The sequence below is a fragment of the Cavia porcellus genome, unplaced genomic scaffold (assembly GCF_034190915.1).
Source record: "Cavia porcellus strain 051 isolate PalLab524CR breed Dunkin Hartley unplaced genomic scaffold, mCavPor4.1 scaffold_1, whole genome shotgun sequence".
Lineage (NCBI taxonomy): Eukaryota > Metazoa > Chordata > Mammalia > Rodentia > Caviidae > Cavia > Cavia porcellus.
In genome coordinates this window covers 213438596-213463125 of record NW_026947484.1, presented here as the reverse complement: position 1 = coordinate 213463125, position 24530 = coordinate 213438596, and the positions used below count along the sequence as shown (strand labels likewise).

Here is a 24530-nt window from a genome sequence, read left to right as displayed (position 1 = left end):
TGTTCATCCATTACTCAAATCAGAAAGAATATAACTATTAAATTTACACTGAAAGTACAGAGAAGTTCCAACTAAAAAAAGCCAGCCCCACTGTGATTCTATTGGAAACCCACTATATCTAGGTTCAGATTAAATGATCTGTTGCCTGGGTGTTTATTTTTTCAATGTAAATGCAATCTATATTCTTAAAAAATATATTAGCTTTATTTTATGAAAAGCTTGTTAAAACTTACATAATGTCAAGAGCAATTTCTCATGTTATTAAATATACAACCATCAAAAATTCAAGATTTCAAATGGCTGTATATTTCAACAGGTAGACATCCCATAATTCTTTTAACTACTATCCTATCAGAACTGCATCCAAAATTTTGCTATTTGTATAATACTGTAATACCAGGGCGGGGGGTTTACCTTGCAAGCAGGCAGTCGTGAGTTTGATCCCTGGTACCAATAAAAATGAAAAATACTGTAATACCAGTCATTTTTTTTTTGGTACCAGGAATCAAATTCACAACCTCATGCTTGCCGAGGCAGGCACTGTGCCACTGAGCTAAATCCCTAGCACCCCGATTATTCTTATCATTGCCTTGGAACTCACTAAAGGAAGAATTTCCAGATAAAAGGGATATATTTTTAAAAATTATACCTTTACAAGTATGCTAGAAATACCAATTTGTACTACCATCTTCATAGGAATATTTTTTTCAATGCAGAAATTTTTATCGTTTATTAAAAGTTTGCCCAACAGTTAGGTCAAAATAATATCATCTTAATAAATCTGGGTTCCTTTGGTAAAGACAACACTTTATATGTGCATGATTCAATAAGAAAAAAGTCTTAACAGTAAAATATAGTTATCACAATATAAAAATAAAACTGTGACAATAATTTCCCAAATTAATCATAAGGCTTTATGCATTAGCCAATGATCTGTATGTTTTAAGCTATACCCTCCTAAGGTTTTTGTGTGTGTGTGATTCTCCCTGTTCTATTATCTTTCAGGAATTCTTGTGATTTCCACTCGCTGATGGAACTTTTTCTTGTCCCAACTTGATTAATTTATTGCTATAAAAATTCATTTACATGGGTACACATGCATACTTTTTCTGATATCTCATGGAATTTAGAGTTGTGAATACACTCCAATGGCTGTACAATTTAAGAATATCATGATTCAAACTACCATCTTGATCACTTCCTCAGTTTTATTATTTGCACATAGTACGTGCTGCTATTTAATACTGCTGTCTCTCTTAATCCCAGACTTGGAAATCCAACTCCTATTTGACATCTTTTCTTGCACTTCTAACAGAGATCTCAAGCCAGCATGTTCAAAACTGACTACTATTACCTTCAAAACTGGTGCCACTGAGGCTTCAAACATGTATCAGGAACTGTGAGTCAAATTGTTGACAATTTCTTTTTCCTCACCAAGTAGTCTCTACAAAACAAACTTCTTCCCATCTTTACTGGCATTAACTTTGTTCAAATATCATTTCTTCCCTGAGCTAGTGTAAAAGCCTAACTTGCCCTGATGGTTCTCCTCCTCCCCTCGAATTCATTCTCCTTAGAGTGACTACAGTCAAAGTTTAAAAATGGAAATAGCTCAGCGGCATAAGCGCCTGCCTTGCAAGCAGGCAGTCGTGAGTTCGATCCCTGGTACCGATTACAAAAAAAAAAAAAAAAAAAAAAAAAGGAAGTCAGATCATGTGACTACCCTGCTTTAAAACTTTCTATGATTTCTCCTTGCTTGTTGGAATAAATTCCAAAGGTTTGCTGGGGATTTAGCTCAGCGGCATAAGCACCTGCTTTGCAAGCACAAAGTCATGAATTCAATCCCTGGCACCAAAAAAAAAAAAAAAAAAAAAAAAAAAATTCTAAAGATTTATATTAAACATTATCTCTGAATCTGTACCTGGAAATTAGGTTGTTGTTATATACTTAGAGATCTCCTTAATGGAAATGGCTTAATAGCCTATCTAGGTTCTATAAATTTAATGTCTTTCATTATTCTACTATCTTGCTAAAATGTTCTATAACCCCATATTAAACTAATATAATTATCATTCTCCCTCATGACAATGACTAAGTTTTCTGGAGACAACTGAAGCACCAAATAACATCCTGCTATCACCATGGATCCAGTTCGCCTACATTAACTGCTGTCCTTAATTACTCAAAGAACACATAAAAGTTTTAAAAAATTACAAGCAAAGTAAAAACAAAAACAAGTATTATTACACAGTAACAACAACTGGAAAGTTTTAGACTGAATAATAACAAAAACTAATTACCATAATCAAACAAATGGAAAATGGGGGAAATTAAGGCACAGCAGGCATCAAAGACTGCTTCTTCAATGACCAATAATGAACAACAGTTCATGCTCATTTACATAAAAAGTCAACAAGGTTCCTTTTCATATTCTCTCCATTTTTATAACACTGTTAAAAAAACAGGCTCTCCAAACTGAGTTCCTAGTTTGATCTAATGTTTTAATGGTCTTGAAATTTGACTACTGAATTCTAAGACTCGAGCAAAATCATTAACACAGAAAAGGGGGGGGGGGTATTCTCTTTGCCTGCCAAAATTCTCACTTACCTTGCCACAAACTGTACAATCTTTGAAAATGGAAGTATACTCCCACTAATAATTATTATGCCAGGTTTCAATACTGCTCTTAGTATTGATGGAGTTCATAAATTAAATGATTCACATTGCTTTACCTGATACATTCCAACTCCAATGTGTTTCGGCTCAATTTTCACTAGCTCAGCTAATGGATCTTGTACACGCCTTGCTATGGAAACTGAAAAAACAGAATCAGACAACAAGTATGACTTAATGTGAAAAGCAGCACTCAGATAATTACTTATGTTCATTATTCATAATGTAAGTACTTAATCCTGTCCCTTCTCTCCCCCTCCAAAGACCAACAATGTAAGACTCAAAGTTCTCCTTTTTCAGTCAAAAATAGAAGCAAAATTTCAGGACTAATTATATGCCAAAAAGAACTCCTAGGACAGTTTTGAGCAAGCAGATTGAAAGGATTATAGATTTGGAAAAACCAATAAAACACTTAGTTTCCATAGTTATACAATTATCAATTCACTCTTTAAAACACAATATATCTTATGTTTATAGAGAAAGTAGGTTTTTGCTTTTTATATTTTTACTTTTTAAGAACTCTGTACTATTATAAATGACTTATATATCAAAATACACTGATTACCAAAAGATCCTTATTACATTGAGTAAGTGACAGAATCATATTGGATTTTTCTTAGGGGTGGCACTGGAGACTGAACTCAGGGCTTCTGTACTGAGTACATCCCTAGCCCTTTTTTATGTTTGACACTGGCTCTTGCTAAGACATTAAGTTGTACCAGTTGAACTTAAACTTGAACTTGGAATCCTCCTGCCATAGCCTCCCAGAGTTCTGGGATTATAGGCCTGGGCCACCACATCGAACTGAATCATATCTTCATGCAAACAGAGACTGAGTCTATTGGCTAGTAAATATGCTTGTATGGCTTGGAACATGACTGCAAGCGTACACTGGGAAGTGCTTTATGAGTCCCAATTACCTGTCTCTCTCACACACAGGTCTAATTTTATCCCTGTTTTGACCATTACAATGCATGCTCAAAATACTTGAAAATCAACTCCAAACATAACTTTATCTGCATCATGATTTGCACTTGATTATCGTTTACTATCATCAATTTATTTTAGCAAATATTAATAGAACCTCATACCTAATTTAGTTTATAAAGTAATTTAGCTAGTGAATAGTTACTGATTATGAATCTTACAGATAACTCCTAAAGCTTACTCTATCCAGTCCAATGTGGCATAATTACCATGAGTCCTAACACATAAATAACTTCTACTTCCTAAATGTATGAAAGCTAATCAATGTCACCTACTCATATAACATGGATGGACTGTAAATTAATGTGGCAACATTAAGACCATCAAAAGATATCTCAAATTTGTTTTCATATTAAACCGTTTAAGGTCTGGCAGCAAAAGTCACCTCTCTACTAGCAACTATCCAATTCTCCAGTTGCTGATTTGTGGTCTCCTTCTCTCTCTCTCTCTCTCTCTCTCTTTCTTTCTCTCTCGGGCTCTCTTTGATCTCAAAGATAAGATCTACTGTGAACAGTTCACTGCATGATTACTCAAAATTTTTTAATAGCCCTTGTTTTAATATCACTAACCTATAGTAACGTGGCAACTTGAAAAATCCTAAAACAACAATGAGCTAGTGTCATACAATCTGCCTCTTTCTCCATAAAATAGCTAGGAATTCCAAGATGTCCACATCTATCTTCCTATCAAAAATTATAATGCAAGTACTACAGTCTACAGTAGGAATTCTTTAATAACCACACTTATAATTACAGGTTGAAAATACAGTGCTACTAGAGATATGCTTGAATTTCCTAAGGCAAATATTTAGATATCCCATCTTTTAAATCTATGCCACAGTAAGAATGATTTTCATACATACACATGTATACATTGCAAAAATATTTTTAAAAATTAAAAAAACCACAACAGTAAGCCAAAAATATAGGCATCATATTTGCCTATACATTTAATATATAGGAAAGTAATGGCAAAAATCTAACAAAAGGACATCAATGGTGGTTAAATCTTGCAAATCTATGCTTATTGGGATACCCATATTATGAAAATCTAAACACAGAAACTGGTTAGAACAGTTGTATAACTTGCTAAGTACAGGCAGATTTTCATATTTAAAAATCTCTAAGCTATACAAAAAGGTTCTTTTTTCTTTTTTAACTTTTCTATCTGGTTCTCTTCTGATCTCTATGACTCCTTTTCTATTTAATTATGATTAAATGTAGCAGAACAATGTAATGAAAATTATGGCTTCCAGGTGACATACTAATTCTACAGTAAGTCCAAAGATTCTCTGAAGTTACAGCATCCACAATAGACAGCTTTGAAAGATATCTCAGGGCTTCCAGAACTGATATTTCCCTCTCAGATGCTGTACACATTATGCAGTATAAAAACCCAAGCATAGGACAGAAAGGAAGCAGGGAGAGAATGAACATTCAAACAGAGCTCAACAGCATTGTATCCAAGCTTCAGAGAAAACATGATGCCAATTTCCCGCTGGGAGGATAACTAAGAAAGAGTTATTCAGCACACAGACTAATTCAGAGTTCAGGTTGAGAATGGTCATGCTGACAACAGGTTACTGACTGAGAGGAGGCTCAGGAAGAGTTTATTAAATAACTGATCCAAAGGATTATAAGATAAGAAAGTTATGGTCCCAAATTTGAGGGACAGCTACCATTTGAGACAGAGAAGAAAAGGAAGGAGCGGTGAAACAGTCAAGGAATGAGGCCATAGTATAGAAGTCAAAGACACCTGGAAAATGTTAACCACAGAGTTACTATGGGTCCCTAGAATTTATTCCAGGTATATACTGAAAAGAAATAGAAATGTAAGTTTTTGTTAAGAGCTGACACATGAATATACACAGCAGCACTATTCCTAATAGCCAAAAATGTAAAAATAAATATCCATCAGCTGACGAATGAAAAAACTGTGGTATACCCATACAATAGAGTATTATTTGCTAATAAGGAATGAAGCAGTGGAACCTGCTACTACATTAGATGAACCAAGAACATCATGCTAAGTGAAAGAAGTTAGCCAGAAAAGACCACATACTATAAGGTTACATCTATATGAAACGTCCAGAGCAGGTGAATCCATATAGTTACAAAAGAGCATCAGGGGTTGTTGGGGTGGTAGACAGGGGAAGAACAGAAGTGACTGCTAGTAGGTATAAGTTTCTTTTGGGGGTAATGAAGATGTCCAAAAACTGGACTGTGATAACTATACAAGGCTGACTATATAGAAACATTGAATTGTACACTTTAAAAGGATAAATTTTGTTATGTATATTATATGTCAATGAAGCTATTTTATTTTTTAAAATTCAGTATATTCAAATGTATGTCAAATACTATTTTACTCACCTATGGCATCAATATTTTTCTGTATTACTATTATTATTTACCACTATTTGAAAAATTCTAGTCAATGCACTTTGACAAAAAAGGGAGATACATATATTGAAATGATAAATTCTCAATTATTATTGTTATCTGCAGATAATGATTTGCTTCCTAAACTACTCAAACAGCAAGTCAACTGAAAAACTGCCAGGATTAATCAGATTTCAATCAGGTGGCTGAATTTCAAGACATACAGACAAAAGCCAGGTTCACATGCAATCAATAATCAGTGAGATGAAATGGAGAGTGAAAGAAATAAAGAGATGTTGGTCCAGGAGTAACTGTAATTACAAGAGGAATAAGTTAAAATTTAAACATATTTTTGAAAGTATCATGAAGAAGAACCTGCTAATCATATGCACATAAACTATCTATTATATACTTTGTGACAGTTAACTGGGTCAACTTGAGTAAGAAATGTCCAGTTAAACTGGCTCAGCATGGTTTGGTTGTGGAAGACTAACCCTAGGGAGCATTGCGATCAGAGTGGTATAAAAAGAAGGAAGCCTTGCTTTTGCTTCTCAGAGGACCTCCAGGCTTCACCTCTGCCTTGGACATCAGCTCTGATTTCCACTGCATACTTCAATCTTTCAGCCTTCCAGTGTGGACCTTTCAGCCTTCCATGAAAACCCTTCAGTCTCCTGATATGGATTCACGTGCGGTATCACAGTGAACTCCAGTCCTTCACCTGGGTCCTTCCAGATCTCCAGTGCACACATAGACCTTTTGCACTCTTCCACATTTGACTCTGTAGGAGGCCATTGTAAGCCAATCTTGTAAATTCTTATATTTTTGTATATCTTGCATTAAATCTGTTTTGCCTGCAAACACTGATACATAATTTTACCCATAAAACCATGAGCAATAAAAATAAAACATACAGAATTAAGACAAAAGTACAGATTTAACAGAATTTAACTCCAAATTATACAGAGTTTTAAAAGTATTTATAAGTGAGTCTAAACTTGGAAAAAAAATACATGAGTTTAATTAAAAAGATGCTTAACCCTGCATGGTGGCAGATTCCTATAATCCCAGCCCTCAGGAGGCTGAGGCAAGAGAACTGCTCTGAGTTCGGGGCCAGCCTGGGCTACAAAGTAAATTCAAGGTCAGCGTGAACAGCACAGTAAAACCCACTCAAACACAAACACAAGTGTGTGCGTGCGCACACCCACACACACAAATTGCTTAAAGCAAGTGCCATAGAAATTGAGTCTCATACTACAACACACTAGATACGCTAGTGGAGGTGAACGCAAGCCACAGCAGGATGTTTGTATTACTGAAAGTTCTAAAAGGTTCACCACATTAGGTAGAACAATGAAAAGAGGAATGTTGGTTTTATGACTGAATGGGAACTAAACAGGTACAGAAGGGATAAAGCACAAGGAGGTGGCCTCTCTTGAGAACTAACTTATTCCACAAGACCACAATGAATATTTTCCAAGACCAATGCCCTCATAACCTAATTATCTTGCACTAGGTCTTTATCTCTTCAAGAGTCCACCACCTGTAAATACTGCAACAGTAGTGACACTAAGCTCTCAGCACTTGAATCTTTGGAGGACAAACCTTGCCCAAACTACAGATGGGTTTAAAGGCAAAATGCAGACCTATAGGTAGCTCAAGTCTTAACTAAAGCCTCTCATGCATTAATCACTAGGAAACAGGAATGCCCCAATAAGTAAGACTTAAAAAAGGAGTAGGGCCTAAGAAAGCAAGAGTGGAGACTCCAAGCTTCTTTGAATATCTGCCTTCAGGACTACTTTCAAAACCCCAAGTGTCTAGGCAGATGTCTGGATTGACATGGATTAAACATCATCACTAGCACACAGAAGCAAGCTGAGACACAGAGGGCAAGCATACCTGCAGTGAATCACAAACCAAGACACAGCTAGTGAGACTTGGAAATCTGAGCAGTCACAGTCTTACAGTGAGTGATTCCCTTCATGGTCTTGTATTGTCACAGTCTTGTTAGAATGCTATTATCTAGTCTCACTCATGATTCTGTGACAGTTAGGTGCCCACATGGTCTGATAGTTAAGAAGAAATAGCAACTACTTTAGCAGTAGAATACCTGGGGAGCACTGTCCCAGAAAAAAAGTCCCAAGTATTTTTCACAACACCATGTTAAAAAAGTACCCTTTCAATGCCAACTTGAGACGTTCTAGGTTTTATTTTTTATAAAGAAAATTATCATTTTATTATAGATATTAGACACACAAATATCACACACACACTTACTGACTGCTAAGCTGCAGTTTCCTCATCTGTAAAGTGAAAGAATAGTCTCACAGGGCAATTGTGAGAATAAAATAAAATAATCCTGGTAATACATTTCCTACAATGTTCCATGTATATCAAGTGCTTAAGAAAGATTCAAATTAGCAGTTTCTGCCATGAATACTATTTCCACTCCTACCATTATTATTATATACTACTGTTATTATAAGGCAAGCACCAAGGAATACCAGGTAAGCAAGCTGCAATCAGGCTGAGCTGATGGGACAGGGAAGATTTTCATAGAACAAGCAAGACTGTATGTTGAGATTTGAATTTGAAAGAAAGATCATTTTAGATAGGAGATAGCGACATGGACAAACAAGCAACAGAAGAGAAACTACAAGGATTTTCAGATGTTAAAAAAAAAACAGTTTTTAGGTTTTGATTAATAAAAATTATACTTCCAGGTACAGGTTTCATTCAAAGACATCCAAAGAAATCTCATATGAATATTTAAAGAAATAAAAAGTCTAATGTTACCAAATTGATCTACATAACTCCTCTATTGCCCAGAAAAATGTTTTTGACCAGATCTAATATTTTTCCAGTGATATCAACTGCTGCCTCTAGATGTATCAAAGTATTTATTTAAATGCATTTTAACTATTCCACATCACAGACATCAAGCAATTAAGTACAACTAAAATAAAAGAAAGCATTTTAAAAGCAACACACTAGCAAATGGCAAGTTCTATTAGAAGGCCAAAGGAGACTACTCATTTGACAAATACTTAGCAATACAATGAAAGCTTGTGAAAATTCATTTAGGATATTTACACTATGAATATTATTATGTTAACGTATTACTTATTGCCAAGAAATAGTTCTAATAACTAATATTTTGTAATAATAATAATAATAATAATAATAATAAAGATCTTAAGAGTGTTTTATTATTCCTTATTTTTGAATGCTGGCATTTAATTTTCCTAAAGTGATTTCATGTTAATTTTTCATGGTTCTCTAGAGTATTATGTAGTACTCTATAAAAATAAGACTGTAGTCTTCTTTTTCATAATTCCAACTATTATTTCAACCAAACACTTTCTTTCTAATACATCAATTCTTATGAATACAGTATATCATTTAAATTTTTTGGATAGGTAAAATATTTAGCTTGCTACATACGCAAGTTTATAATCACATGCTTTTGTGATAGCTTCTTACCTGCACTTCTCACATTAGGATCCAGCCCTGGCATCTCTTTGTTGGCTTCAGGGCTCACACTATAGATGGATGTTCCTGCTTCACTGACGATACTAAGAAAGAAAAGGAGGAATGTTACTTACCAAGTTTTCTAGCTGATTAAAGAAAATAAAAAGGAACAAGCTAAAAAATTATAAGACAAAAGTAATCTCCTTACATCTCAGTGACACCTACAGCACCTACTATTTCATCAGTGTAAGGTGATTGAGCAATGTTTGTCTCTCCCGCATAGCAAATGCACAGGCCTAATCTAGGATGAATCTGTTTGTTGTTTTCTCTGTCACCGATAAAGAGATAATTTACTGATGAACAAACTGAATCCTTAGCTTCTCCTGTGTTTAGAAACTCCTCTTAACTGACATGTATGATTTCCATCTGAATTATTCTAAGCCTCCTTGGAAAGCACATACTCATACACGTAGATTTGTGCACACATAAACATAGAAATAAAACACTGCCATAAACACTGATATTGTTATTACCTGTTTGTATCAATAACCACTATGTAAAAAAGAAAGAGACCAAATAGGATGTCACTTTACTTCTTTTCAGGAGGGTTTAAAATCATTTTTTAGTGACTCTGAAGCCTTTCACTGCAGGCTAGTATTAAACCATTTCCTTTTATCACTTCTATAATTACAGCATCATACACATCATCCTCTTCCTTTCTTCAACAGTTCCAAATACTCTACAAACCACAATGGGAACACTCTCTCAGAGCTGAATATGAATGGTGGTTACATTTATACAAATGTCTATTCATCAAACATCTTAAAATTAGAGTTCTCCTTTATGACATCACATGAAAGGAACGTCATCTACCCTAAGTAAACACAATACCTATGGTTCTATATGGGGAGCTGAGCTGGAGATGGACCACACACTGAGGCTAAAGCAAGACCAACCTGAGTACATGGAGCTCCAGAGGTGAGCCATGTGAACGAGTCATTGGGATTAGTGCTAGGCCAGTCCAGCAGGTGTGTGGCTTGGCTTTCTTCCCCGTTACCTGCAGCACAGAGCTCTGAGAATGCTTCGCTTTCAGTGTTCTCAGCAAAACACTGAGACGTCACACTTTTCAGCCCATCATGCACTTCCCCCTTTTTATTGTGTAGGCATAAAGACACAGACCGTGCTGGACTGTCACTGCCTCTCCAGCTGAGAGGTCAGGTCCCGCCCAGGCCCAGCTTTCCTTTTATTATGTGCCAGGTTTTCTTTCTTTTCTTTTTTTTTTTTTTTTTTTTTTTTTTTTTTTTTTTCACATCTCTCATCACCCCTTCAGGGCCCTGCTGGCTGTGTGGGTTACAGCAGCTCTATAGCACATGATCACCTGGGTGTCAGGATTCAAAAGCAGAAACACGTTAGTGCTTCATTTTTAAGCCACACATAGTGACCATTCCCTTCCTCTGCTCCTCCTTGTTCAATTATTAGACCAGTTTCACAAAGAGCTTTTTAACACACTGCCCTACTGTAATAACTAAATACTGAAAATATAGTGTGTAAAAGTTGGTTTGCTACTCCTTGTCTCTGGAGAACTCAACTGAATTATTTACTTATCTTGGGCAGGAATAAAGAAAGGATCTTACAATGTAGTTCAAATGAACCTGGAACTCACTGTGTAGCCGGGACTGTTCTTGAATTCCTGGCCATCCTTTTGATCCTCCTGTCTCTGCCTCTAGAGAGCTGGGATTATAGACAAATACCACCATGCCCTGACCAATAGTTTATTGCTATTTTTTATGAGTGGTACTGGGGATTGAATCCAGGACCTTCACACTGAGCTACATTCCCAGTCCTTTTTTTCACTGAATTGCATACAGACATATACAATAACTTGAGGAAGCCACCAATACTTGAGAAAATTGTTCTAGAGAACTCAAGACTTATATTTTTGGCTGGGGTATAGCTTAGCAGCACAGCACCCGCCTGATAAGCACAAAGTCTTAAAAAGATTTATATGTTTATAACCAAGATCTACTACAGTATTCTAAATTTGTGATAGGAAAAATGGACACAGCAAATGAAAAGCATAGCGGTTCAACTTGTCATTAACAACACCATGATACAGTAAGAGATTAAAATGTGTATTTTGTACCAACCATAAAACTAGTACTTTATAGAAACTATCAAAATTGGGTGTGGTGGCACACACCTATAATCCCAGCACTCAGGAGATAGAGGCAGGAGGATCCTCCCAGTTCAAGGCTAGCTAAATAGTGAATTCATGGCAGCCTGAACTATATAACAAGACCTTGCCTCAAAACAAAACAAAAAAAGAACAGAAAAGAAATTATCTTGTTTAATAGATTGGTCTTATTTTATAGGGAAGCAAACTGCCCAGCGCCCAAGGTCAGCTGAACAGGATCTGGATCCTAACCTGCTTGATCTGAGTATTTTTCCCCCTCCCAGAGCTATGGATTCAATCAGAACCTTTGCACAGACTTTTTTTTTTTGGAGACAGAGTCTCACTAAGTCACCAAGTTACTGGGCTGGATTTGAACTTGCAAGCCTCTCAGAGTGCTGGAATTATGGGTATGTGCCACCATGCCTGGTGTAAATCTGAGCTCCTAACCCAAATAACCCAACACCTCCTAAAAAGTTTCAAAAATCTTTCATTAAAATGAGAACTCATTTTTTGATGGCAAACAAATCTTTCCTAAACTACTTCAACAACAGATCTATCTAGAAGAACTCATCTTTATCTTTCATTGTCTTCATTTTTAACTCAGGATAAACTGAGTTTTGGTTTCTTATGTGCCTATGATAAAACCTAAACCATATAGGAAACCAAATTTCTTTTAAAATTTCAGGGATCAACTTTAAAATGAAAAGAATTGTGCCAGGGATATAGCTCAGTAGCACAATGCCTGCCTGGCAAGCACAGTTGTGAGTTCGACACCAGGTACCAAAAAACAAAAACAACAAAGAGAAACTATGTACAGATAGATGTGGTAGAATATGTCCATAATTCCAACTGCTCCGAAAGCTGCAGGTGTTAGTTCACAAGTTCAAGGTTAGCCTAGACAACTTAGCAGACTATCTCAAAATTAAAAATACATACATACACACATACATACAAATAAAACAAAACAACCTTTAAAAGAACTAGGGTGAGCTGAGCATGGCAGCACACACCTATACTGCTAGCACTCTGGGAGGCTGGGGCAGGAGGATTAAAAAGATTGAGTCTAACACAGACAATTTAATGAGATCCTGTCTCGAAATTTTAAAAAGCTGCGGATACAGCTCAGCATAAAGGCTGCAGGATTCAGTCTTCACTGGGGGGGAAAAAGACAGGGAATTGTTTTTCCTCCAAAATAAGACTTTGATTAATCTTATCTTCTATATAATGATCAAGAAGAAAATAATGGATTAAATAAAGCTTAATGTGAAAAACAATATTAGTGTAGCATGGTAATGTGGTGCTAAAACTAATATTCTAGAGGTGATTTAACAGTTCTAGGACAGCAGTGCTTCCTAACCTGGGGCTGCTAGATATTGGGCAGAAAAAAACAGGACTAATAAAAACTTTACAAAAAAATGTTTGTTTTGATGCATTTTCCCCTCTAGGAAAAGGGGTTATAGCTCTCACTACTGATTATTTAAAGAAATCCATGTTCCCAAAGAGGTTAAGAAACATGATCACAGGATAAGAATATTCAGTCAGAGCTATGGAAAACTCCTTTTGAAACACAAAGCAGCACTCAATGCAATGAAGCGTGTTCTAAAAGACTAGCATGTCTACGAGGTACAGGCTGGACCTATTACTAGGAAAAAAAGGATATTTTAAAACATCTCACTACAAATTAATTTTCTACCATTTCCAGAAACTTCCAAAGTTATAACTACTTTAGCAAAAGGAACTGAATGGTAAATTAAAATTCAAATTATCTGTGGCTGTGAGCAGTTGGGTACCTGAGAATTTGCTGGGTGATTCACTGTCTCTGAAAAGTTATAATTCTCAATAGAGTGAGGGGAACTGCTGCAAAGAAAAACACTCAGACAATAAATATTCTTCTAAATACCATACTGCCACTTCTTTTAAACAGAGGAATACAAAACAGATGTGACACACTGCACCCAAAGATTTTAGATTAACATTAATATTAAATCAATACAAAATGTAGTAAATTTTATATGCTTTAGTTACTGAATGGTATGAGTCCAATAAACAGTTCAGGACTGACCACAGATCAGAAAGCTTAAATAATCTAAATGAACAGAAACCCCAACCTGGTTATTTCAAGATAAATCAGAAAAAAAACTAAAAAATATATGAGACAAGAAGTAAATGAAACAAATCAAACTGAGAGTGGTGATGATTTTATCCAGAAGTTGCTAAGAACAAAAGCTATGGTGCATCCCCTCCCAATCTTTTCATTCCTACTTGGAGTTTAAGGACAGACATTCACCAGAGGCATGCTAGATTTATAAGGCACTTCTGTTTAATGAGAAATTTCTCAATGAACTATTGAGAAATGTTTCAATTATTTCTAATATAGTGAAGAAAGCAAAAATGAACTTTGTACAATATTCAGGTATCTAATTTAATAAGTAATAAGTATTATATTCCACAAAACAAACTTCTTGCCTGTACAAAGAGCGAGGCTCAAAATTTTACCAGTTTGATTATTTTGTGTATTTTAGCATGAAGCACACAAGACTAAGCAGAATGTACTGTGTGGGAAATTTTAACTGATTGAATTGCAAGTGAACTAATGTTTCCAGATTATTCCAGTACTCTAAAGGGTCTTAAAACTGGTGAAGTTTAAACAGTCACCTAAATAAATACATGTGGTATCTAAAGCTTAAATTTATAACAGTATTTTTATAAGCTAACATTGGAGTAACATTTGCCACACTTACATATTAATATGCTAATTTTCTCTAAGTAAATGAATAACTTAAAAATTTTTATCTAATAAAGCACAATTTGGGATCTTTTGGGATTCTACTAATTAAATGAATAATTTAAAATTTTTATCTAGGGCTGGGGATTTAGCTCAGTGGCATAAGCGCCTGCCCTGCAAGCAGGCAGTCATGAGTTCGATCCCCGGTACCGATAAAAAGGAAAAAGACAAAAATAAATAAATAAATAAAATAAAATAAAATAAAATTTTTATCTAATAAAGCACTATTTGGAATCTTTCAAGTTAACAAACTAAAACCTTCATAATCTAAAAAGCAAGTAAAACGTCTTAGTATAGATGCATTTACTTTTAAATTCATTAAATGTTTTCTCAAAAAACCCTTTAAGTTAAAAAATGCTATGTTTTGTGATCTCAAGTAAAATTCAATGCCACTTACATAAAACTGATCATTAACTAGTATAATTTGTTTTCTTTTTAAAAGATATGTATTTAAATCACAGAATTGACATGTCCAGTTTGTAAGTCTCTTCTACCATGACAGACAGGATATATATTTCATCTTTATGTTCTCAGCATTGCTTTTCTTAGCACATGTTTGCAGGCACTCATTTGATAATCATCTTGGGGAACGGGTACATGTACACTATACAGCTTGTTTCCTTTTTTAATCTCCTTCCCTCCCCTCCTTTCCTTTCCTCCTCTTCTATCTCAATTTTCGTTTTTGTTGATATTATTAATCTTAGCTCATGTTTACGGCATATAATGTTTACGTTCACTGAGATTACTAGGGTCCTGTATACGGCATATCTTTGCAGTCCAAAACTACCAACAGACTGTACGTTGATGGAGTTTTTAAAAACAGATTTGCTGGGGAGATTAATCTTTTACAAAAGGGAAGGGGATCAAGGGACGGAGGGGAGGAGAAAGAGAGAGAAGGGGACAAGGAGGAACATAAGATGTGTTATGTGCATGTAGCAATTCCACATGATGAATGCAATCATTATGTACTGCAAATATGTGCTAATAAAAATTAAAAAGTAGGTTTGCACATTCTCTTCTTATAATGATCATAGACAGTAAAATAATGCTTTTATTTTGAGTTTTTTATTTTTACCAAATTGAAACAGGAAGGTGGAATTCTTTTCACAAGAAAACACGACAAGTTTTTCTTTTGTTTATTTGTTTTAAGTTACCTAGCTAATCATTTTCATATTCAATTGTAAGGTTACATGAAGCCTCTGTATGAATCTCCTCTACTTTCCTAATTTTGTAAAATGAAAATAGCTCTGCTTCTTCTCATCTTAAAATAAATTACATGCTCCTTATGTTAACAAGAGAATTTAATACAAAGGTAATTTATGAAAATGCAGTTATTTAGTAAGAGATGAAAAACAGTCAAGAAACATTTCCTAAACTAATACAAATTGGTGTTTTAATTCTTCTTAGAAATGTACTAGAATCCTTTAGGCCTATTAACATGTAACACTTGCTCTTCTTTTTTCTGCCTGCCCACCTCCCAAAAAAATACAAAATAGCCACTACGCTAACTGCCTCATTCATTTCATTAAAGTTTATCTAAAAATCTTCTTCCAGCTTTTCAGACTACAATCAGTCATAGTAAGGCAGGTTAAATGAGTTTATTAGACTCAACAGATAACAGAAAACACTAAAACTATTAACCGACACAGATCTTAACTTTCTGCTCTGCACATGAAGTAATCTATTCTGCAGTGCAAAAGGGTAGCTGGGCGCATGTCAGGGCTGGGAAACAGGGCCAAAACTTAAGCCATCATAAACAGAAGGGATGCCTGAATTTAATGTTTAAGGGATACAGCTCTCTAAGAAAATATCAAAGGTATTTTCAATTTCGTTATTTAATGATGATTATCATTTCATGAACTTTAAAAACTAAAGCAATTTGCACACACAGAGTGTACAGTGAAACAAACAAAATCAAAAGCTGATAAAGATGTTTAAATGTAGAACTCTCTGATGGTAACCTGAAAAATTAGAACAAAAGTTTTTAAAAAGTGCCTTTTTTCTGAACTAGCTGTTTCTAGAAATTATATGAAAAACTTAAAATCACACAAAAATGAACACCACTCATCATAGCATATCAAACAAAACAAAGCAAACAAAACCAAACAAGCCTAAATAAAGGCCAGTTGACCAAGTGTTCATTAAATGGAAAACTATGCTGTCCATAACAATTACTATAAAATATTTTAACCTCATGTAAAATATTCAAAAATCATGAAGTGAAAAGAAGACTTATCACTATGTCTGAAACAAGTAAATCCATAGTTATATGAGCCCAACTTTGACAGTTTTTACATGTATGTATATACTAAAAGAAAAATATTTATGTAATATATTACCTTTAATTACATTCTTCTTTATTTTCTGCAATAACCACATAATATTTATTTGTAGTCAAAAAATTTAAAGCTAAGGACAATTATTAAATTGACTATGAAATCTGGTATCAGGTTGCCAATGGGAAATTTTTAAAAATGTTATACAAGTTTCTTTGAAACTTATTAAAGTTATTTTTAATTTAAATCAGGTTAAAAAATTATTTACTATCAGGGATTCAGCTCAGTGGCACAGCACCTGCCTATAAGCATGAGGTCCTGAAGTTTGATTTCCAGTACCGACAAAACAAAATAAAATGTATCATTTGTTAATAAGGACCTCTGAGCCTGATCTCGAGATCCTAAACAATAATTTATGACATTGTTACAATAACATAAAGAATAGTGGCAAGCAGAAAACTCACGAACAAGTTTTCAATTTTTACTCATAGATCAGATAAGAAACAAATGGATGATGCAAAGTTTTACTAGAAAGTACATTTTATCTATCTTTATGTTTTACTTAGTCCTTAGGCTCTTGCAATCATTTCCATTTTATTATCATAAAGGCACACCAGCTCATATCCACAAAACAAAAATGGGAGATAATGCAATAGTGTACCAGGAAAGTAGTGTGTGAAGAAAACACTAAGGGTAAGATACAGTGAAGGTAGAGGAAAAATTGCAACTCATAACTGGTTATTTCAAGGACATCAAAGCAGTTTAGCTTCAAATATGTAACACTAGCACCATCTGGTGGAACACCAGTTAGAAGCAATTCAATTACCAAGTTAAAAAAAAAAAAAAAAAAGTATTACCATTTCCCTCCAAAACGAGCATCTTCCAAAGAGAATAACTTTAGCAATGGTACAGTTACCACACAGATGATCCATACTAACCCTGGGAGAATCTGAAAAGTTTATGAACAAGAAGATCCCAGATGGATAACCTATTACATCTTACCCACAACGCCATGCTTTATCAGTAGAGAATTCCGTTGGCTACTGAAAGGAAACTTCATTGCCCTCTATCATGTGGATGAAAAGAACACTTCACAGCAACAGAATAACTAAAAACAGCATACCTGAATTAGATCTACTAAGCAGAACTTTAGTTTGGAATGCAGGATTTCTCAAAGCACTATCTGCCTATTCTGCTGTGCCATTAAAAATATATTGAGTATTAAGAGAATCAGATCCTCCTATTGGCATGCCAGGCTTCTGACGTCCCACAAGTATCAAAACAATACATTTAAGTCACTGTTACTGCTGTGAGTGGGTCACTGAATGACAGAGGTGATGGATTCAATGGCTCCTATAAATGTTTTATGAGGGGAAAATCAACAAACTAAAGAACAAAGAAGATGGAGACCTTGTAGGTTGAGCACCTCTACTGAGGGAGGTAGAAGCAATATTCTGACAAAGAATGGCACGAGCAGAAATTGTCACTCTCCATTCTTTTCACAGTAATCCTCTGCCATTCTCTCTCCCTTGCCTTTATCATCTTCTGCTTTCCTTTTGAGAAGTCCTTAGTTTATTTTTCCCTTTGTGTATATGAGACAAGAGGAAGTTGTTACAAGTACTGCATGGCATCACTAAAGGAGTTGAGGACTGGTCACAAGGCCAGGTGAGCAAGCGACACTGGACAGAGGAAAGGGTAAACTGATTCTGGGATAAGTTAAGCACCTGAGGAAAGGAACACTAGCTGTGGAGAAAACTGTTGTCTCATCAGGACTGCAGAGGTCCAGTTCACTATTAGCAAGACACACACACTCAGAGGGCAGAGACTTGTGAGGGCTGAGGCTGTTCTAATTTTACAACTGAAATGGTCAATACTTTGAAACATGCTGACCTAGAAAATGTCAGTTTATATGCCATTCTCCCTACATACTCAAAAGTGTGATTTTCTTGATTCTTACAAACTCTAAAATTATCAGTTTTGTATGTACTCAATTTGTGTATCTCATATAATAAAAGATTATCCATATTTATCCTTCCTCAAATGAACTGAAATTTGAGACACTAATGTGAGAGTTGAATAAAGAATTACATGAACAATAATTTTTTTAAAAAGGGGAAAGTCTGCTTCACTCACTCTTCTAATTCTTCCATTTTTTAAATTGTTCTTGTTTTAACTCAGAGGCATCCATAGAAGCTTGTCTATTAATAAATATGAGGAATTCACATTCTGACACAAGTTTTCATACTTAATAAGCATTCTGCCCTCCTTCCCCTCTCTCCTTTTCTCCTTCTATCCTTAGCACTGAGGATTGGGCCCAGGGCTTCCGCCCCAGCTCTATCACCAACTCTTCTTTACTTTTTCTTTTGAGACAGAGTCACCCTAAACTGTTTACGCTTGGCTTGAACTTTCAATCCTCCTGCCCTCGCCGCCCAAGCCACTGGAATTACAGGCAAATGCCACTGCCATAGCTGTTCTGCTCCTTTATTAGCTATGCAACAACACACATTAGAGTCAGAATGAGCAGCCGCGAGGATATGATAGCTTAATACTTTGCTAACAGGGTTCAACAATACTGAGTTTTTAAAGCTTTTAAAAAGATAGTAACAACAACAAAAACCCACAGACAATCCAAAGAGAAGCAAAGGGAGACAGTTAAGTTTGCCAGCAACAAATATCCCAGTTCCTTTTACTTATAACTAAATAAAGTTTTACATGCAACAATAGCTCATGCTACATTCACCAATACTCATCTTAACGGTATGGTTAACAATGTGAATTCCACTAATTAATGGCATGCATTTATTGATCTGCAGGCCTGGTCCACTCTTTTCCCCCAACACTTATATTTGTTTTATCCTTCCTCCCACAACTGCTACTCCCTTCTGAAAGAAACTCACACTTCAGCAGAAATCATCACCGTGGTCAAGTGAGACCCTACCTAAATGCTTCAGTAACACCCTTCACAAGTCTTCAGCTTGGGTCTCCTCAAAGCCGTATTCCAGAGCAGCCTCCATCATTAGAGTCTCTTTTGGCTATCCAGAGAAAAAGTCCTGAAAGCACATGCTGTGTATAAAACCACTGTCCTAAATCAAACTTCTTTTTAATTGTGGTTTTTAAAAAGTACATTGAGTAAAGAGAAGGAGAAAATGACTTGCTCAACCCAGCTGGCTGCTCCATTTACCTCTTTATCTATAGCTGGATCTTTAGTTTTTTGGGATCACTGCACATTTCTGGCTGTGCTATATTACACTGTGTAAATATTTAGAAGAAATAATTCCTTTCAAGGATCTAAACTTCCACTATCGTTATGGCAAATGAACCTGTTTATGCTATGTTCATTAACTAACGGTAAGCCTAAAAGAATATAGGAATTTACTAACATATGTGGGTATACAAACATCACAATCATAAAGCTTTTCAGGACATATCTAGAACATGAAAGCCTGGTATATTTTTACTTGCACTGCCCTGTAATTTCCTTAATTCTACTGGAACAGTCCTTAATTCAAAGCTTCCTTGTAGTTATCAGAACAGGGATGATTGAATGTACATAAACAGCACCAAAAACTATACCCACCTCTAGTTAACTTTCCTGAATTCTAGAACACTAATTCTCAAATTTGAACTTGAATCAGAATCAGCTGGAGGGCTTGTTAAAAAGTTTTCTGGCCCCATCCAAGTGTTCCTGCCTCACTGAAGCTCAGAACCTGCACTGCCAACAAGTTCACAGGCAATTCTGAAGCTAATGATCCTGGGACTCACATTTCCAGTCATAAAGTTTTTATTGAGATGCAGTTTACACTCATAAACTTCCTCCATCTTACTTGTATAATTCAATGATGTCTGTAAATGTTGCAAAACATCACCAAAATTCAATTTCAGAATACTTCTTTCTAAAAAAGATTCTTTGTGGCTCTCTGCAGTCAATCTCCAGTCCTGCTTCTGGTCCTAGGAACCCACGGGGTCTATCCTCTCTACACATTCACCTTTTCTGGACATTTCCTAGAAATGGAATATGTGGTCTTTTGTGTTTGATTTCCTCAATTAGCATAAGTTCTTTTTGAGATTCTCCATAGTGTACTATTTCTTTTTATTGATGAATAGTACTCCACTGTTGAGGATATGCTACATTTGCTTATTCATTCTGCACTTTTTTTGGTATTGTAACAATGCTGATACAGATATTCACATGAATTTTGGTGTGCCCATACATTTCAACCATCTTGAATGGAGGATTCCCAGGAGAAGAAATGCTGGTTGCAAATTTAATGTCTGAAGAAACCACATAGGTGTAATGAATAAGGGCCCCAGTTTGATCATTTCTTGGCACTGCTTGTTAGTCATCTGTTCTTTTGACTATAGCGATTCTACTGCCTAGAAAGTACTTTCTATCTGGTGTTTAATTTGTATTTCTTTTACTACTAATGAACTGAAAAGTATTCAATTTTCTTTTGGCTTTTCTTACTTGTTAATGGCATATCTCTTCAAATCTTCTGCTCATTTTACATTGGCTTATCTCCTTAATCGTGAATGATAAATGTTCTTTATGTATTCTAAATATAAATTTTTTATCAGATACATAACTGACACCTATTTTCTCCCAGTTTTCAGTTCGTCTTTTCATGCTTGCAAATTTTTTGAAATAGAAAAGTTAAAAAATTGGATGAAGTCTGATATCCACTAAAGTCTCGAAAACTCAAAATAAATAAATCAAGAATAAAAAATAAAACCAAATCTTGAAGAATGTAAGTTTAGTGGCTTCCCACAAGTATATGTGTCATTCATATGCTACATGTCACAGAATCTGCTTTCCTGCTTTGTTTTAGAAAAGTCTACAACAATCAACCTAAACATATTCTTTTTAAGAGGAAGAGAAAATAAAACTTGCAAATGTTTTTAATACATCACAGAATGAATAGATTCAGTTTTACATGAGCCAAAACTATCACCTCAAAATCTTGGATGGAGATTTGGCACTGAATACCGTGGACCTCTGAGCCACTGTTTTCAGAATCACTGGTCAGTCTTACAGCTTTTGACACCACATTTTTAAAAATGCAAGACATATGTCCCCTCTACAAATTGATCAGAAAAAAACGAATAACATACCATCGTAAAGGTTATAAAGAAAGAACATACATGAGTATAACTTTGATTTATCTTGGCATTTTTGTCTAATTCTATTACTCTTTTTCACCTCTGGGTCTTTTAAAATAATTTACATACCAGAAAACCCTCTCTTTGCTGAAAACCTATTGTACATTAAACTAGGAGGAAAGGTGGCTATAGTGAAATCTTATCCAGAACCATAACTTGCAAAAAAAAAAAAAGCTTCAAAAAATAAAAATACATTTGACTCAGTAAAAGCAGTATTACTTGCAAGGTAAGACCCCCAAACACACATTTATTCCTAGATAATTATCTACATCCAAAAACAGCAAATCCTAACATGAAAACATATGCAAATGCTGTAACTATATATAACCTATGACATATTCTGTGATTGAAAAACTATTGCAATTGGAAGGATCCAGTTAAAAGATGAAGACAGTTTAAATGTGCAATGAAAATCTATTTTATAACTCAAGTCCACCTAGAACCCTAAGCAAAAGTTTTACTTACTGAAGAACTACAAGGCTTCCACTGTAAAATGTTTTCATGGGTCTTATTGATAACATAAGTCACTTGACTTCATTGTATCCCAATTGCTAAAAATAGACATTATAATCCTAATGATTCTTTATTGCTACACTGTAAGCAACAAGGCCGCTGAGCAATATTTATTCTCTCTTTCCATTTGCCACTTATAGCCACTTGAAAAACAGATTTCCAAAGATGCCAGTAGATATGCTTTCACATGTCACCCACAGTTTCCATAGACTGTAGCTCACAATAATGTAATGTTCAGCTTATCTTCTCATCCAAAAGCTTTATGTTTTACAATTCAAAAAGACTAGAGTCATTGGCTTCTCTCTTAAATTATACATTACATTATCATCTTTGGGCTAGAACTGAACTTGAGATTCAAGACAAAGATAACAAATGAGAAATAAAGGAAACAGTTTACTCAACATACAGTGAGTTATTATTTAGTCATAAGATCATAATGTAAGAATAAGTAAAATAGGGCCGGGGATTTAGCTCAGCAGCATAAACTGCCTGCCTTGCAAGAGCGTGGTTGTGAGTTCGATCCTCGGTACCAAAAACAACAACAACAACAACAACAAAAAAGAATAAGTAAAATAATACTAGGTTTTAAAACTTTCACTTTACAGCAGCATTCAACTCTCCCTTTTTTGATCAAGTGAATCCTAGTTGCTAGGAGAAACAGACTTACCAAGTTAGCACTTCTGTTCTTTAATTTACCAACCACACCTCTAATCTTAAAATACTAAGATGGTTTGTGGTAAGAAAGAAAGGGGAATCAGCAAGACCCTAAAACAGCAGAGCACATTCCTACTAATTTAAGACTTGACAATCATCAGAGTGTACCTCTATACAGTAAAGTGATCCTAACAGAAGCTCATCCTTAAATATCTCCAATTTCCTACTGAGGTTTTTAAAAAAACCACTCTCTCACCTCTTGTCATTTATGCAGTCATACCCAGAAAACTGCTAAAAATCTTTGCTTATATAGGCACCAAATTAATGTCATATCAAAGAGGTGCAAAAGAGAATAAGAAAAATACACCCAAATACACAAAACCTGTGTGGGCACTCTCAAAAATAACAGAACTGTATGTACCACTTCAGCAGTTCACACGTCTATCCAAAAATGCCCTCGGCCTATTCATGAGATAGGGAAGAATGATCACTTATATCTATCTTCATCTTGTCTGAAAATCTTGACATTTTTCAGCGAGTAAAGGTTCCAAATGGCAGGTGTCAGAATGTCTTAGCCTCACATGTGGTGCTAGAAGGCAGAAAAAGCAGCAGCAGCAGCATGTGCTGATGTCAGAGCCACGTACAAGCTGCCTAGAGAGCACATTCTGAAAAGAACAAACCTCAGACTCAGTTAAATCAGCCCAGTGCCAGATGCAACTATCAGAACAAAGCTATGATGCCAAGAATTAGCTGCCCAGACTACATTCAATTCTCATAAAATAAGAAAACAGCTGAATGCAATGGTTCCCCTCAATGCCCTGTCTGTGTAGCAACTTGGTCAAACTAGCTGCTATGTAGAGAGGGAAATAGCCATAGAATTCTTTAGAGTACTAGAGGGTATATTTTCTCAAGATCATTTTCAGTTATTCTAAAGTAAATAGCGTCAGTCTTCTACATTTACATAACACAGTCATAGATTGCCTAATGTCAGGGACATGTTCTGAGCAATGGTTAGTAGGTGATTTTGCCATTTTAAGAACACAGCAGAGTATTCCTATATATAGGAATGGGTATGATGCTGCTTCTGGGTGGTACAAACTCACAGGACCACTACTGTATACATAATGCATTCCTGACCAAAATGTTGCTGTGCAATACATGGCCTTACTTAGAAATTTCTGAAAGCACAGAAATATCTATTAACTCATTTTAATATATAAAGCCCTCTAAAGCAAGTCAGCATCATAAGTAATCTATTTTGGAAAGAGACCTAAATAATTAAATAATTATTAGATCAAGATCATTTGTAAACAAATGGTAAAACCAACGCTCAAGAACCAGAACCTTGCCTCTGGACTGTGAGGCTAGAGTTCTTTCTATATTTAGATACCTTCCCTCTGCTCAGACCTCTCCTCTTGATTCTCTTCTTTCCCAATAATGAGAAAGCTTTGGAGGCCTTTTACAGT

At 35.3% G+C, this 24530-nt stretch overlaps 1 protein-coding gene across 2 annotated transcripts in view; it reads right to left on the bottom strand.

The window, feature by feature from the left end:
* Positions 1-24530, bottom strand: part of Srbd1 (S1 RNA binding domain 1) — a 234164-nt gene that overhangs the window by 92582 nt on the left and 117052 nt on the right. For both annotated transcript variants that reach the window (XM_023566369.2, XM_063229102.1), the window contains 2 exons: positions 9519-9610; positions 2730-2812 (listed from right to left, as the gene is read on the bottom strand). In XM_023566369.2, the coding sequence (XP_023422137.2) occupies positions 2730-2812; positions 9519-9610 (175 nt within the window). The remainder of the gene's footprint in view (positions 1-2729; positions 2813-9518; positions 9611-24530) is intronic.